We start from the raw sequence: 17,288 nt of genomic DNA on the forward strand, positions 1-17,288 counted from the left end.
TGGATTCACATATATTCCAAATTTCAACCAGAACGTAGCATTACTTCTTGAGATAGGACACTCAAAATGGAAAAAAAGAACGGGTGATTGCGCTACCCCCCCCTTTTTAGCTGTTGACACAAAAATAAAATCAGTTCTTATACCCACTAAGGGCTACTTGCCGATAAATTTTTCTTTCATTCCGTTCATTATTTCTTGAGATACAGCAGTCACAATTGACGACAAAAAACGTTCCATAGCTCAACCCCCGTTTGCGTTATTGACACCAAAATTGAATCAGCACCTGTTCCTGTTAATACCAACATATGGACCAAATTTTGTTTGATTCCGCCAGTTACTTCCTGAGTAATAGCAAGCACGCGTAACTCGAAAAACGCGTCATTGCTCCACCCCCCTTGGAGGAATTCGCGCCAAAAACTAATGGGCACAAGTTCACATAGGGGCACATATGTGTACCAAATTTCGTTCGATTTCATGCGGTAGTTTTTGTTGTAGAGCGGCCACAAAAAACTGGTCACACACAGACGTGACACACATACACACACACATACACACACACATACACACACACATACAGACAGACAGACATTTTCCAAAAATGGTCGAAATGGACTCAGCACACCTCAAAACGTTCGAATCCTTCGAAATTCGAAAATTTGCACGAATCCAATACTTTCTTCTATATATTAGGTATAGAAGAAAGTAATAATTTAAATAAAATTTTGAAACTTGCTGTTTTTTTCCTAGTGCAAAAGTTGATATTAGGATTGATCATAAGATGTGAAAAAGAGAAGAAATACTAGTTCAGTTTAAAATTACACGTTTTCCAATTTTTTGAAATTTTTAAAAAACGCAATTAAGGGGATAGCTAGTCATTTTTGAGAATGCGCCGTTTTAATGACGAGGAATTAATCCGTGTGACGGATTCGATGGGTGATTTTGTTATTGTGAATTTTAAGAAGTTTTGCGTTAGTGAATTTCATGAGCGGTTTATTTTGGAACACAAAAGGTAACCTAAACACACCGACGCATAGGTAGACTACATTTAAACTAAAACCGGGTGTTAAGTTGCAAATTTTTAAACTAAGATCTAATTTAAAGAATAAGAAAATATATTCTGTCTAATCAGCCGGAATTCAACTTCTTTCCAAGCAGTGGGAATCGACCCCTCCACCTCCTGAATCCACCATCGTATCTAATACATTTATATTAGCGCATTCTTTTCTAACACACGTTCGTAGATTTTCCAACTTCATTTCCCCGCCGATTCAACAAGTATATTTTATAGTTGTTTTTCAGACACAAGTTTTATTACTTTCTTCTATATCTAATATATAGAAGAAAGTATTGGATTCGTGCAAATTTTCGAATTTCGAATTTTGACGGATTCGAACGTTTTGAGGTGTGCTGAGTCCATTTCGACTATTTTTGGAAAATGTCTGTCTGTCTGTGTGTGTGTATGTGTGTATGTGGTGTGTGTGTGTGTGTATGTGTGTGTGTCACGTCTGTGTGTGACCAGTTTTTTGTGGCCGCTCTACAGCAAAAACTAAAGCATTAAATCGAACGAAATTTGGTACACATATGTGCCGCTATGTGAACTTGTGCCCATTGGTTTTTGGCGCGAATCTCTCCAAGGGGGGTGGAGCAATGGGATGTTTTTTGAGTTACGCGTGCTTGCTATTCCTCAGGAAGTAACTGGCGGAATCAAACAAAATTTGGTCCATATGTTGCCATTAACAGGAACAGGTGCTAATTCAGTTTTGGTGTCAATAACTCAAACGGGGGTTGAACTATAGAACGTTTTTTGTCGTGAATTGTGACTGCTGTATCTCAAGAAATAATGAACGGAATGAAAGAAAAATTTATCGGCAAGTAGCCCTTAGTGGGTATAAGAGCTGATTTTATTTTGGTGTCAACAGCTAAAAAGGGGGGTAGCGCAATCACCCGTTCTTTTTTTCCATTGTGAGTGCCCTATCTCAAGAAGTAATGCTACTTTCTGGTTGAAATTTGGAATATATGTGAATCCATATGTAAACAGGCTTTGATTCAATTTGGACGCCAATCGCTCCAAGAGGTGTTGATTTTTTTATATTTTTTTTGCGAATAAAAATAGCTTTATTAATGCAACAATAAGAAAGATAAATCGTAATAGATTGTCGTCTGCGTATTTCTCGTGATTTTAATTGTATGGAAATGATCGGAAATATTATCTCAATGATTTAAAATTTTTAACTGTTGCCATCTTATGTTTGTTAATAAATAAAATATTTGTAATTAATTTAAGCAAGGCTTTTAAACTAACTTTCATTTTTCGCTCTTTGCTTTGCTTTTGCAATAATTCAGACATTGGGATGGTCGTCAAGTTTTTTCATTTGAAATTTTGTTTTTGTTGGGAATATTGCTTCCTCATCAAGCATGGGGAGGGATCAGAAAAAAAAAGAAAAATATGGAAGAAAGTTTCGTGATGGCCACAACATACTAGTTTTTAAAAATATAGTTGCAAATTTACTCTAGCAAATGAAGGGTTTAAATGGTCGTTACTAAATAACTTTCTTTTCCGTATTTTTGTTTTGTTTAGTTTACACACTGCTTTTAATGATAGTGACACTCTGCAATGTCATACTAAGTCAGTTTGAGCTGCCAAGTTAGTGGTGAGAAACTGTACCTAGTTATAAGGTATAGAGAATAATACTGGAACAATGATGAAATAACCTAGTAATAAGTCAGAGATATTGCAACAAATGTACTTAAAATGTAGTAAAGTATGTCACGAAACTTTTGATGATGAAACCAGGGGTGCCCACCTGTAGAATAGTCAATTTTTGAACTATATTTTTGTCAAAATACAATTATTCAATTTATTTACTCCATATTCATCGTAGGCATTTCCTATGTCTTAGTACTCAAATTTGGAAGTTTTCCAAGTTAGGAACGTATTGGCAATTTCTCAAATTTATTAATAAGTAATTTAAACTGAAATAGTTTAGTGGAAATGAATCTGGAGAAAAAAGGCACAAGTACATAGCTGAGATGAAGTATGAAAAAAAAAAAAAAGAAACTAATGCTGCTCAATTAATGTATGTACCTAATAAAAGTTATTTCCATCCTGAAAAATCGCATATTTTACCGAAATGTTCAAATGTTCAGCTTACCCATCAAGCTGAAGCACTACGGCTTAACTCACATTACCTCAAAATATAACTATTCATTTATCCTGCAACACTATTTATTTCTTATTGGTGGAATACTGACAGGTGTACCAGCCTTCAAAACAAAATTCTTCAAAATGCCCCTAGTATGGGCACTGTGCTTGTCGGTATCACCTTCATCCGAGCTTTTGTAAGCCTTCATGGTTTACAATGAAGTACGAATTCTTTCCCCCTGAAATTCTGGTTAATGCAATAATGCTTGCAAAATCATGACTTAGAAAAGATTTATACGTTAAGATACATTAAGAATTTGGGTTTTAAAATATTTTAAAATCAAAAAAGCTTGTTTCTATTCCAATTTGGTCAAGTCTTTTGTTATGTCCCATAGGTGTTAGAATTCAAGAATCAATAAAAAAATAAATAAATAAATAAAAAATGCTCAATGAATTATAAACTAAGCAAACTATAAAAACATTTATTTACACGTACAAAAACTTGCAAAGTATCAAAAATACAACTGGTTACAGCTGCTTTGAAATTCGGAGTTTGATCATTTATACATCATTATATTCGTGCAAGAACTCCTCATACAGTTCTAATACATCATTGGAAACAGTAAATTTTACACTCGCTACTTTTTCTTTGAAAGCAGAATGTTTGTTTTCTACATTTCATCACAAAAAAAAGAAAAAAAATCAATGCTTAACCAAGACGTGCAGTTAAGTTCATTTTAACAACGACGTAAGAGATTGTTTTTAAGCAGAGTGAAATTAATTGCGTGAAACAAAGCATTCTTTTGCCGTTTCATCTTTCTTCGTGATTCAGAAAATATCTTTAATTTTATGGCGGATAAAAGAAACACGATATACCCATGCAGCTTATTCAATGCTAATTCTAATTAATTTTCCCATCAAAATTAACATGAGTAAGCAGCATTTTCAGACAAAAACCAAAATAACTCTTCTTCAGTCAAATGTGAAAAAAATCAAACATTAATATATCACAAGTATGGATAACTTAGGCATAGAATTTTTTGAATATTCTATACGAAGATAATTTTGTTACCGAGACCATTTTTGTTGCTGTGTAATTTGTCTTTGATTTGGTTGTTTCCAAACGGCTGTTCCCCTGATGCCTGTCGGTTTGGCAGATTTTAGAGCTTGAATGACAGATTCTATATCTTTCTTCATTCCATCTTCTCCTTTTGGAACCTTCTTGCCAGAAGTATAATCAAGAATAATAACTTGTTTTCCTTTTTTGCCTCCTGACGTTACTGGTTGATTTCGAGATATATTATTACCTTTTTTCGTTCCGAAAACAAATACCATTTTGCTTGCACTTTTCTTGCTTCCTTTTGCTGTACTACTTGTTGTATTTGGCTGCGGTGTTGATGCTCCATTAGTATTAGTTGGCTTCCAATTACTGTATACAGCACCATTATTACCCATCCAGCCTCCAAATCCTCCTCCTGAGCCCATCCAACCATCATTCCACTTCCATCCCTCTTTACCACCTTGTGGGTTCCACTGCCAACCACTACTACCAGCTCTATTCATCTTCCAGCCACTACTGCGTCTACTGTTTCTAGTTTTACCCCTATTTCCATTACCATTTCTATTTTTTGGCTTCCGGCTTCTTCCTTGGTTTGACCATGCATTTGAGGCTGCAGTAGCTGAAACTTCAGGAGTTTTAATTACAATGATATACGGAACCGTTTGACCCCCAGCAGCATTTCCTGGCCAACTAGTTGCAGCATTGCCAGCTACTTGCCAACTGTTTCCATCATTTCCGTTAGTTGGAGGAGCTCCGTTTGAAGTACTCCAGCTTGAAGGTGGTGATCCTTGAGCGGAATTCCAAGATCCTCCACTTGGATTTGCTGCCCAAGATCCACCTGAAACACTTTTACGGTTGTTGTTTAGCTTATTATTTGGTGTCCACCCTCCTGAATTATTACCCGCATTTCTCCATCTGCCTTTTGTTTTACGATTTTGCCCATTAGCCCAACCAGCTGCATTTTGGGTAGGTCCTCCACCGTTTTGCCATCTATTTGCACCATTTTGTGCACCATTACCTGAAGTCTTCCAACCATTTTTATTTCTTGTCTGAGGATTTGAAGTCTGCCATGGGCCTCCTTGACCAGAAGAGACTGTTTTTTGCCAGCCATCATTTTTCGATGCTGCACCATTCGCTTGTTGCCAACCGTTATTTACAACTTGCGGAGTAGGTCCTGCTGCTTGCCAAATAACTGCACCATTTTGTGGCGAAGCTCCGGAAGTTTGCCATCCGGCAACTGGTTGAGGAGAACTAGTTTGCCATTTTACCCCATTTGTAGTAACAACTGCTCCGTTTTGCCAACCACCAGTATTTGTTTGCGGCGATGCATTACCAGTTCCGTCCGACCATCCTCCATTTTGTTGAGGTGCTGCATTTGCATCAGTCTGCCAGGAATTAGTCTGTGCCTGTGGAGCAGCGCTCTGCCATCCATTGGTATTTTGCCAGCTTCCTCCATCTGAACTCCAGCCTCCAGTAGTTCCAGTGTTATCAGCTGTTGTTGCAGGACTTGTCGGCCCTCCACCATTCCAACTTCCTCCTCCACCTGTATTTGCACCTTTAGCGTCCAGAGTTTCTTTCCAGTATTGATTAGTATCTCCAACTGTCCACACTTCTGGATCCGCTCCACCTCCTCCATAAACTCTTGCTTCTCCTTTACCATCTTCCGAAAATTTCCAAACGATGTATCTCCCTTGTTTATCATCATCCCAACCTCCGGTAGGAGGCGTTGTTGTGGTACCAGTAATGTCTGAAGATGTAGTATTGGTACTTTCCGCTGTAACATTTGCAGATTCAACACTTACTGGAGCAGAAGCATTACTTTTGGCAGAGAAGTCATCTGCACTAGTTACCTTCCATTCCCCATTGATATTTTCGATCTTCCATTCGACATTTCCTTTTTCATCAACAAGTTTCCAGCCTTCAGGTCCTCCATCTCCAACAACCTTCCATCCCGAATTATCATCTATGTTCTCCATAGTTTTTGTGTCTTCGTTATAAACCTTCCAAGACAGTCCTGCATCTTGCCAGCTTGTACCTCCCCCATCGTTCCATCCGGCACCGGTTGCTGGCCCGGCATTCCAACTTCCACCCCCTCCTCCATTAGTTGCGGGAGCTGCATTGTTCCACCCCCCATTTTGCGCTCCTGACGGAGTAGCAGCCCAGGTTTGAGCATTATTTGCATTCCATCCACCTGGTGCCGGTTGTCCCCCTGCTTGTTGCGGTGCCCAGCCACCACCACCGCCTTGTTGGGGAGCTTGCCACCCTCCAGCATTATTATTGTTTGCACCTTGGGCAGGTGCAGCATTCCATCCACCCGATGCAACATTTGGTGCCCATCCATTTTGTGGAGGCGGGCCATTACTTACAACAGGAACTGCTGCAACCTGTGCAGGTCCATTTACCCATCCAGCAGCATTTCCTGCATTTTGATTCCATCCTACATTATTTGCTTGTGCAGCACCAGGTGGTCCATTCCAGCTTCCTGCCGCACCATTAACCCATCCGCCCGCTGCATTATTATTATTATTATTGGGTGGATTTTCGTCTTCGGTCCATCCGTCTTGCGTCTCTTCATCACTAGATGATTGATCGTCACTCCATCCCGCAACGTTCCATCCTCCAGCTGAGGGGTTCGCTCCAGCTGTAGCATCGTTAGGGGCCCAACTGTTTTGAGGTGCAACTCCACCGGTGCTCCATGGATCTGCAGCTCCCCCTGTAAAACAAATGTTATTAAATTTACATTTATCGAATTAAGTGATTTCGCTGAATTTTGTAGCTTCCACAGATTAGCTTTTTTCTTCTAAGCATCTGAAAGAATTTCTCAACCGGGGTCACAGAACTGCAGGTGACCACAGGAAAAAATGACGAAATTGGGGAGTCATGAGCCTCCGGAAAGTGGCCTCTGCTGCCACAATGTTTTAAAGTGTGGGAACATAGATCTTGTTGCGGCTTCACAATTTGAATAAGCCGTCAAAGTTCGGCTGAATGTTCAAATAATGAGGATATGAAACAAAAATGACAAAAAAAAAATGTTTGAATTTATTGACTGTTATTTTATCTACTAGTAGTTGATATAAAATCCTTTTTGTTGCTGGATGTAGTTTTTGTTTTGGTCTGAAATAATTTAATTTTCTACAAATACAGCAAGTACAATTCAGCACTCTTAACAGTATAGTTTTAAGAAAATGTACTCTTTTCATATAAATATAGTAAAATTATAATAAAAATAATAATTGAATAAAAACAGAAAAACCCGACTGCTTTAAAACCAAAAAAAAAAAAAAAAAACTAAAAAAAAAAAAATTAAGCCCAGTAGTTAAGAATGTTATTAAGTACTACTGAATAACAACAGCATTGAAATAGTTTTTTAATCGATACACACATAAGACAAATCATAAATTCAAAAGCAGATCAGAAGGATCAACAGTCGGGGCCCATTCTTTTTTAAATCAAGGAACCTCATAAAATTTGAATGGGCCCCGACCGTTGACTCTTCTATTCTGCTTTTGAATTTATGATTTGTTTCGTGTGTATCGATTATAAAACTATTTCATTGGAGTAATTATTCAGTAATACTTAATAAAATTCTAAACTACTGGGCTTTATATGTTTTTTCTTTTTAGTTTTTTTTTTTTTTTGGTTTCTACGCAGTCGGGATTTTTTGTTTTCATTTAATTATTTTTTATTTTACACTTTTTAGTTAATTTTCATTGATTTAGTTATTATGATTATAAGACGGTAAATTTCGCAATCTTGTCATTTCATTGAGGGAGATCTTGAGGGTTATTAAAAAACTCACGTGGTCTAAACTACTGATTATTAGTCCCTCTAGGGACCTAACGCGGCTTAAAGCTACATATGCTTGACCTTTAGCAAAAATGCGCGAACTTAAGTCAATCACAGCTATATAAACACTTTGTATAACTACTCATGATGACGCGAGCGGAGAAACAACGTTAATCGAATCTTTCTCGCAATACTAAAAAAGCCCGCCAAGAAAGTACACGTTGCGAAACTCAGTCTCCTTGAATCACGACAAAAACAAAGGGAACATGTTAAGAGATGAAAATCGAATTATTGGACTTTGTAAACAAAAAATTCAGGCAGTGAAAACGCTACCTGCATTTGTAGCACGTAGTGTCGCACGCAGGTAGCGCGCGTCACGATCCCGAACTAACAATATTGGCTGGTTGTTGATATGGTGAATTACGATTACCGTCATGTGTAAAGTGACACTCCCAAGGTTGAGACAAATCGATTGACATAAGAATTATCAAAATTGGCCAAGGTGTTTAGTCTCTACAACGCCACATAGGAACAAACATACGTGTAGAGACTCATAAACACATTACCCTCCTTTGCGTCGCGTACGCGCAGTCAGGTAAAAAGTAATACTAGAATTTTAAAAAATGATTTGTGAAATAAGTAATGCCAGAATAAATAATAAATGACTGATTATTGAGCATTTATGCATAACAGTATTAGTTTTCGGCCTCATATGTCATTTGAAGTAAGAGAAAGGCACAACAAATTACGAAATCAAAGGCTTCTTCCGAAAAGAACGCGTTTCCTTGATCACAGAAGCGAATAACTTGAGGAAATCTATATCTGTGAAATTAAAACCAAAATAGCAATAAAATTTACTCGTGAAAATCCAACTTACGTCGAAAAGGAAGAGAAAAAAAACCGTGAACAAAATTTATGCATAATAATGTTTTTTTTTTTTTTTTGAACAGTCGTTTTCAAATAGATGCAACCTTAACGTAATATGATTTGATAACATAAAAAAAAGATTGCTGATGAGCAATGTTTTCATAACATAAAAAAAAGAATAGGAAGGAAATAAAAACAGCTTCTTAAAACGTTCGAAAGCAGCAGAGATTTTTTTTAAAAAAAGTCAAATAATCGCACGAAAACAAATAAGATCAATTACCGCCCCGGGTGTCACCCGTGCTAGGGACGTGACTGCTTATTGCATCTTTAAAATATCTGTAAAAAGAATAATAAGATAATTCAACCAATATTAAAAAATTTAAAAGTAGGGTGTTGAGATAGGAAACTCTGTGTATGTCGATCTATCTGTCTCCCCCCCTCCTCATTAACTTTTGAGTAAATTGTCTGATTCTAACAAACTTTATTTGTTTAAAAGATCTAGCACGGTCAAGTTATTTACATATTTCACGTTTTATTTTGAACATTTTTTCGCCCCTTTTTGAACAGTTCAAAAAAACTTATACGGATTTACTTCAGACAAACTTTGTTTCAAAAAGCTCTTGATTAATTTTTTAATTTCACTACTTTAAGGTATTTTTGAAAAATTCAAAAATTTTGCACATTAGGTTTCCAAACACTTTTTTCTAAGAAACCGAAAGCATTAAGAACTATTTTTTGGTACGAAAATTTGTGCAAATAGTGAATTTTTCATCGTGAATTGCGAAACTTCTCAAATTTCGGTTTCAAGAAATGCGAAAAAACAATAAAAATTGAAGAACCGTATTTCGCGGGCTTAACATTGACTCATGTCAGACGTTAATATGACTGAATCAAAATGAAATGAATTCAAAGCGTTAATGTTTTTACCAGGACTGTTGAATCGGACGGAAAATACCCTACTCGCATAATTTTTGAGTCATCGATCCCCGTACCCCAAAATCAGTCCGTCCCTGACTCCACGACTCCAACTCTGACTCCGCAACCATGGCAGAACTGCAGTCGCGGAGGGAAAATGACCGACTCCGACTCTTGGAATATTAAAAGCATCGGCTCCTGACTCCAACTCCTTAACCCCAAACTCAATCCGACTTCGACTCAGTCCTAATAATTGTTGAGATGATTTGCTTTTGATTTTCCTCATAATAGTTTTAATTTATTCATATTATTTTTGGCAACGGGAAATAAAAGGAAAATCGGAGTGCTTTATTTTTACCAGAAAGAAAGCTGTGCACATGAATTTAGTTTTGAGGAAAATTATTTATTTAAGCTGACTTTCTGTTGTTTAGTTATTTAATTTCTGAAGTACTATAATTATTTATTTAATTTTTTGCGAAGGGAAGAAAATAAAATGCGAGCCGTTTTATTTTTACCCAAAAAAAGGGCTAAAAACTATTTTTTTTTGTTGATAAAATCTCTTTATAGTGATGAATTTTGATTTTTAATATTTTTTAAGGAGATTAAAATGTATTTTTATTTATGAAATATATTAACTGCGTTGTTTAAAAGGTGCTCCTACCTTATTTGCTCTTACATTTATTTTTTACGCTTTTATTTTATCACATGAGGAGGTATATATTTTGTTTTTCGCATTTAGCTTTAAATCTTAGAAAGGTATATTAGGCATAATTTTCAACTTTAGATAACTAAGCGTATATTGATCGAATTCTGGAAAGTGTTGGTACATGGGAAAGTGGGCTCGTTTAGCTCTGGATGGAATTTCCTGTTAAGTATCAAAATATTCATATCGATGCATATTGTTTCTTTTATTTCAATGTTCCTATTGAATCTTATTTATCGGAGGGCTTTTGTGTAATCATTGTGTTTAATACGTAGCTTAATGATTGCTTTACTAGAATGAAAAAATATCAATGCCTATCACGACAAACTATGAACGACAAATAAGATAAATAAATACCTTTGTGCTGAATAGTAAAGTAAGAAATAACAAAGTCAAAAAAGCACAAATTGCAGATTACTGCAGACACTTGTTTCGGCGTTACTGGGAACGCCTTTTTCAATGCAAAAAGTAATGAGCTTATTAATGAAAAGACATCCGACAAAAGCCAAGTGTTATCATTTTGCCTAATTATAGATTGCCAGGCTTCTATTATCAATAAAATGGAAGAGTTGGTTGGTCTAGTTCATCCGTGCTCCATTTTTTACAAATGAAACGTAATTTCTAACACTTGCTGTTGCAGCACCAGTCCGTGGAAAAATCTGAGCGATCCTCGGAGATTTTCACGTTAAAAAATGACTTGTTAAAGAAATAAATAAAACAATAACGAAATAATAATGATAATCATAATTATAATAGTGATGATGACAATAATAGTAATAGTGATGATAATAATAATTATAATAGTAATAATAATAATTATTATAACAGCAATAATAATTATAATAGTAATAATAATTATAATAGTTATAATAATGATAACGATAATAATAATAATTATAATAGTTATAATACTAATTATAATAGTTATAATAGTAACAATAATAATAATAATTATAAAAGTAATAATAGTAATAGTTATAATAAAAATAGTTATAATAAAAATAGTTATAATAAAAATAGTTATAATAAAAATAGTTATAATAATAATATTTACAATAGTACTCATAATAATAGTTATAACTAATAATAATAATGTTGATAATAATGATACTAATAATAGTGGTACTATATGCGATGCGTTTAATGATGTTTTGTGATTATTTTTCGTTATTTACTGTGGAAGTACAATAATTACTTATAATTGCATTTAAGTATTATTCTAAATAACTCATGACAAAAATCTTGTACTTATATAACAATTTTTTTACTCAGTAAAAAAAAGAAAAAAATGTAAAAAAAAAAAAATGCACCGGTCCGCTAAATGTTTTCACATCTCGTCCGCGAATCAAAAAAGGTTGAGAAATGCAATTTTTTGGAGTGTTAGTTTATAAGAGAACAAAAATAAAAACACGTTCTAAAAGATTAGTTACGATCGACAACGTCGTGAAAGAGTTACGGACATAAAATGGCTAGAGGAGAAAAAGAAGAAAGTGAAAAGATGAATTAAAATCAGTGAAGCGAATAAAATTCGATTCGGGAAGTGAAATGGTTCTGATAGTTTAACTTCATGTTTTATGAACATTTCCGAAAAGTGTAGTGATTTAACACTTATGATTTTGAATGGATTTGGAAAAAAAAAAAAAAAACACTGGCGGGTTTTAAAAATTAAGTCCTGTTTATTCATTTCCGTGATCTTCGGTGATTTTTTTTTTTTATATTTTCATTCGAAGTAAGCAGTGCATCTGGAATGTGGTCTTTTCCTTCAGTCAGAAGTACTATTTTTAGTCAATGAAATTGATAAGCAAAAAAAAAAAAAAAAAAAAAAAAAAAAAAAAAAAAAAATAAATAAATAAATAATTTGAATTTTGTCATCTTGAATTCAAATTATGTTTTTCGCAATCACGAGTGTGTGTGGGGGGGGGGGGTATGTGTATGTGTGTAGGCATGTGTGTTTTTGTCTGTGTGCAGGCATGAGTGTGTGGGTAGTTGTGTGTATGAGTGTTTGTGTGTATGGGGGCGGGGTATGTGTATGTGTGTGTAAGTATATGTATTTGTGTCTGTGTGCAGGCATGAATGTGTGGGTAGTTGTGTGTATGTGTAGGTGTCTGTATGTCTTTGTGTGTGTATGTGTTTGTGTGTAGGGGTCTGTGTGTGTATGTGTAGGTGTGTGTAGATGCGTGTATGTATGTATGCGTGTGTGTGTAGGATATGGACGCAAGCTGGAGACGGGTTTCGCTAGAGGAGCAGCATCGTGAGGCCGGCCGACGGGTGGTGCTGGCAGAGTGTGGCGCCGCGCCGGTGGGAAATAAAATGATAGCACGCCAAAAACAGTCAAATGAGAACAATAAGCAATCGTGATTGCTCAAAAAAACATGGATCGAGAAAAAAACATTCATTTTCCCAACGCTTAATTTTTGATTATTTTTTTTAACTGTCCGATTTTGAAAATAAGGCGTGGTCTTTATGACGTCATATATGATGTACTTAGGCCCATCTGTCTACCTCGTTTCCACGTTATGATAATCAAGATGCGAATTAAATATTGTGGTCTGTGAATTGCAACAGTCAATGGCATTTCATCATTTGTGATGTCTTCGGCAGAAGTTTAAACAATGAAAGCATACCGATTAAAGTTTTTTTTTTTTTTTTTTTTGAATATTTAATTCAGACAAATTATTTAAAAAATGGCCAGATCCTATGTTTTTAAGCATGCTCTTTCAGAAAAAAATGCTTTTAAAATTTTGGAAACGACCCCATTGTAACTTTTTTTATGTGAATAAAAAATGAATTACAAACTTCTTTTCTCCCCTTTTCTTTCTTTCTTTTTCGTTTCAAAAGATGTTCGCGAGGATGTCTCATCAACTTGGTTTAATTTTTTGAGTAATTTTGCTACAGCTTTTAACTGCTTAGAATATTTCAAGATTAGGCTAAAGAATAAAAATTTAACTTTTAATTGTTTACACAACATATAAAAAGATTTGAGATGAATTCGAGAAAAAAGAACTGTTATCCACACTACTTATTATAAAAAACTAGAAAACCGCACGTCAAGGTATGACGGGTGAAAATTGCTTCCAAATTTGAACGAAGCAGTTGCCTATTTGGTGATTATTTGATAATTGAAATTTTAACCTCAACTCCAGTGGATTAACCCTAAATTGCAGTGGCTAGCGTTAATTGTTGACCACTTTTTCGTTTCTTCATTCTCCTTAAATTAGTCTTACCAGCAAAACAGTTAAGTTACCGGATCCAGTTCAGCCTTGTCAAAACAAAGCGTTTCCCTTCATGCCAAAAATTGGTATCAAATTATGAATAACGTACTGAATTTTCGTGCTTCAATAATGAAATAATGCCGTCACGCATGCTATGGCGCGATTTTAATTGTTGCTGACGTCAAGAGTGTTACTAGATCAGTGAATTGGCTATTGTATATATGAGGATTAGCCATTGCGTGTTTTTGATTCGATTAGTTGAATATTTATTTTTGAATTTTTTTTTTTTTTTTTTGATTTTTTTGAAAAAAACATCAGAGTATCACATAGGGCAAAAAGATAAGTAATACAACAGTATAGAATACAAAAAAAAAGAAGCAAAATTAGAACTGTTGAGCAAAAGATTTCATATATCGTCTCATATTAATGTTTTCACTACGTGATGGTAACGTTACATGGACGCCCATATGCAAAATTTTAAGGGGGGGGGGGGGGCTCAGATATTTTCTCCATGGTTTAGCAGGATATTTTTCCCGTAGAAACCGATTTCAGTACAGATTAGAGTTATTAAAGTTTGACATTTTTAATAAATTATTCAATAATGGCTGGAGAAGAGATGTTTTTACATTTTTGCAAAGAAAAAAGTACTAAAAGCAAGGAAGTTCTAATTTCTAAGGGGGGGGGGGGAGGGTGCTTGAGCCCCACTTGCCCCCTATATGGGCGCTCTAGTAACTTTAATATGACTGGAATGTATGTGCATGTATAACCTTAATTTTTCTTTTCATACGAACTTACCTAAATTCCATCCATTAGCAGAATTTCCTTGCCCAACATTCCAAACTATGTATGCCTGGTCGTCATTTGGTTTGTTTGCCTCGCCACTGCTTTGCTGCTGTTCAGATTGCGGACCAGTGCTTGTTGGACCAGCTGCCTGTTGCTTCCAAAGAGGAAAATTCGGAGCAGGTCGCACTGCCCAACCTTCCTGATTGTTGCCGCCGCGGCCAAACTTCCAAGCAATCTTTTTTTCTTCGTTTCTTTCCCTGGTTTCCCCTTCGTTTCCCTGCAAATATAATCAACTTAAAAGTGTTTGGTATCTGCATATAAAGGAATGTGGACATGCAGAATGCAACAGGTAATTTACTAATATATCCTGTTGAGTACTGCAATTCACTTTAATTAGTGGTTCTATATCGACGCACAGAAGAAAAAACTTTGAAAGAAACAACTTTGTTATGATTGGTGGTTTTAAATCGCAGCAGATATGGGCTGGGAAAAAAGGTGTATGGATACCGAACTCAGCTTTTCATTATGATAAATGGAAGATATTTTTTGAAATGCCTGTCTGATTTATGTCAATTACCGAATGTGGCGTACATCAGAGAGCACATAATCCAACTTCACCCCCGAGCTTTCAAGTACTCTTGGCTCAGCGGTTTAAGCTCTGGGTTAGCATCACAAAGGGTTGTGGATCAACTCCCTTAATCACTCTGTCGTCTGCACTCTTACGCCACACCGAACACACATGGATTATTTTAGACCCATTTTTGAGTTATTTTATTGAAAAATTTCAGTTATATTTTTTAACATGATTGTTGCCCTGCTAAAACTATGTGTAAATAAAAAAATAAATAAATAAATAAAAAAAAACGCCCCCCAAAAATTAAATAAATTATGCTTTCATCAATGAAGTAATGCCTTAGAAAACGGGCAGAAAGTTAAACTTAAAGAGTTAAGAAGTAAAATAAGATAAATAGATGAATCTACATATGAAGCAGTGAGAAGCAAAGGAATGTAAGTGCAAAAATTCGAATTTTGGAGTTAACCAGTACAAATAATAGTGGAATCTCTCCTTTGCTTTGGGGCAAGAGATGGTACGAGTAGCTCTGGTGGGTGCGTTTGATAAAAAACTTTAACTTTTTTTTTTCATATAAGACGAAATAAAAACCTTTTTTTTAACAAAAAAATGTAAAGAAAAACAGCTTATTTATATATTAAAACCATTTCTGATGAGCACAGGGCTTCCGCACTCCGACACTACCCTCTGCATTTTAGTACGATGGATACTTGGAATTACGTACAACTACTTACGTACGGACACATGGCGTGGGCGTTGAAACTCTGAAATTACTCTGACTTTCTCCATCATTCCCTACCTCTTAGTATGGGGCCTAAAATATACCTTAATAGTCAAATTATAAATTGGCAGGGCGCGCAGTGAGTAGAACCTCGTCTCCTGAACAACTTCAGTTTATTTCCTAGAGTGTTACTGTCGTTATGTCTTTGGATGGCATTCGGCCCAATGCGCGTTTGTTCCGGATTTAACTTGGCTATCGGTTTTTTTTTTTCGGTCATGGGACGAATTGGTTATCTGGTTAGTCAATCAGATCCACGGTGACAGGTCGAAAACGACATCGGAAGAAGATCGACCGATACGAGAATCAGCTTGATTTTCCGGGAAGTTTTTTTTACCAATTTTTGACGATGAAAACCTTTTCCTTCACGTAATCGCTTGTTTAAAGATACATTATGAGGTTGCATATTGCTAATTGTTCTGAAATATGCAATTGGGCGATTCTACAGGTTACTGACTGACATTTTCATAGCAAAACAGAAAGTATTTTGTAACATTCAGTGCAAAATATACATTGTACAGAAGAACTTTTCCCTTAAATTATTATATTTTTTCGCTGAATTTAATGGTATACTTGAATTTCCAAATACATTTTCGATATGATTTTAAGAAAATGTTGAAAATATTTTTGTCATTCAATTATACTGTTCAATTTAGCTTAATAACTGCAATACTCTAGGGAAAAGGTTCTTCTGTATAGTGTAGATTTTGCGTTGAATGTTACGAAATGCTGGTATGCTTTAAAAATATCATTCAATTACCAGTAGAATTGCGCAATTAACAAACATCTGTCTCCATTGATTTTTATTCTCAACATTAGATGACACTATTTCAAAAAGGCTATTTCAGCGTATGAATTTTGCTAAGAAAAAGTTTCCATAAACTAAATTATTTGCTTACAATATCGAGGAAAAGTGAATTAATTTGTCTTCACATTTCATTCATTTCTTATTCAACTAGTCAAGTTAACATGTCAACTAGTTGTTAGCTTAGGGCTGTCCACAAAGGATGTCCCATTTCAAGACGGAGGAAGAATCAAATTTTAAAAGATACCAATAACGCCTTATAGAAAAACCTAATGTTTCGAGCTGGAGTACAGAAAATAGTTTCCAGATAGATTGTTTTAAATAACAATCTATTAAAATCTAAAAACTTGACTCTTGGACTAATGGTAGCGTCAAAATCAGAATGTTCCTGCCTCTGATTCCAGCTAGTTCAGTAGGAGCCTCTGGCTGTTCTGACATGTTGTCTAACACTCTTCACATTACCTAATGTAGTGTTTCTCAACCCTATTTTCCTTGTGACCCCTTCTAAAATTCAAAAGAGATTGGCGAACGCCTTTTGTAAAAATTAGTAACAGATTAGAGAGCAAATAAACTTAGTGGAAAATTTATTTTCTAATTTACGCAATAGTTAAGAAAAAAAAGGGGGGGGGGAGAGAGAAAATGGAAAAAGGAAGAGAAAAGCAAACA

At 35.4% G+C, this 17,288-nt stretch overlaps 2 protein-coding genes across 2 annotated transcripts; both read right to left on the reverse strand.

Annotated features, from left to right (window-relative positions):
• Positions 1 to 4,121: 4,121 nt before the first annotated feature.
• Positions 4,122 to 6,178, reverse strand: LOC129216575 (uncharacterized transmembrane protein DDB_G0289901-like). Its single transcript, XM_054850789.1, has one exon. It carries the CDS (start codon positions 6,176 to 6,178, stop codon positions 4,211 to 4,213), a length of 1,968 nt encoding a protein of 655 aa, XP_054706764.1. The 3' UTR covers positions 4,122 to 4,210.
• A 16-nt stretch (positions 6,179 to 6,194) lies between these two features.
• Positions 6,195 to 17,060, reverse strand: LOC129216576 (heterogeneous nuclear ribonucleoprotein A1-like). Its single transcript, XM_054850791.1, has 3 exons — positions 16,970 to 17,060; positions 6,351 to 6,915; positions 6,195 to 6,294 (listed from the first exon to the last, which is right to left on the reverse strand). The coding sequence occupies exons 1-3, from the start codon at positions 17,058 to 17,060 to the stop codon at positions 6,195 to 6,197; spliced, it is 756 nt and encodes a 251-aa protein (XP_054706766.1).
• Between the last annotated feature and the right edge of the window lie 228 nt (positions 17,061 to 17,288).

Source organism: Uloborus diversus, chromosome 2 (assembly GCF_026930045.1).
Source record: "Uloborus diversus isolate 005 chromosome 2, Udiv.v.3.1, whole genome shotgun sequence".
NCBI classification, from domain to species: Eukaryota; Metazoa; Arthropoda; class Arachnida; order Araneae; family Uloboridae; genus Uloborus; species Uloborus diversus.

Excerpts from the sequence above, each read along its gene's own strand:
- LOC129216575 (XM_054850789.1), bottom strand. The coding sequence starts at position 6,178 with ATGGAGAACATAGATGATAATTCGGGATGGAAGGTTGTTGGAGATGGA.
- LOC129216576 (XM_054850791.1), bottom strand. The coding sequence starts at position 17,060 with ATGTCAGAACAGCCAGAGGCTCCTACTGAACTAGCTGGAATCAGAGGC. Across the intron at positions 6,916-16,969 it reads ACCATTAGTCCAAGAGTCAA|GGGGAGCTGCAGATCCATGG; the intron begins GTTTTTAGATTT and ends TTTGTTTTACAG. Across the intron at positions 6,295-6,350 it reads CAAACCTGGGCTGCTACTCC|GGGGTGGAAGTTGGAATGCC; the intron begins GTCAGGAGCGCA and ends CTAATGGAGGAG.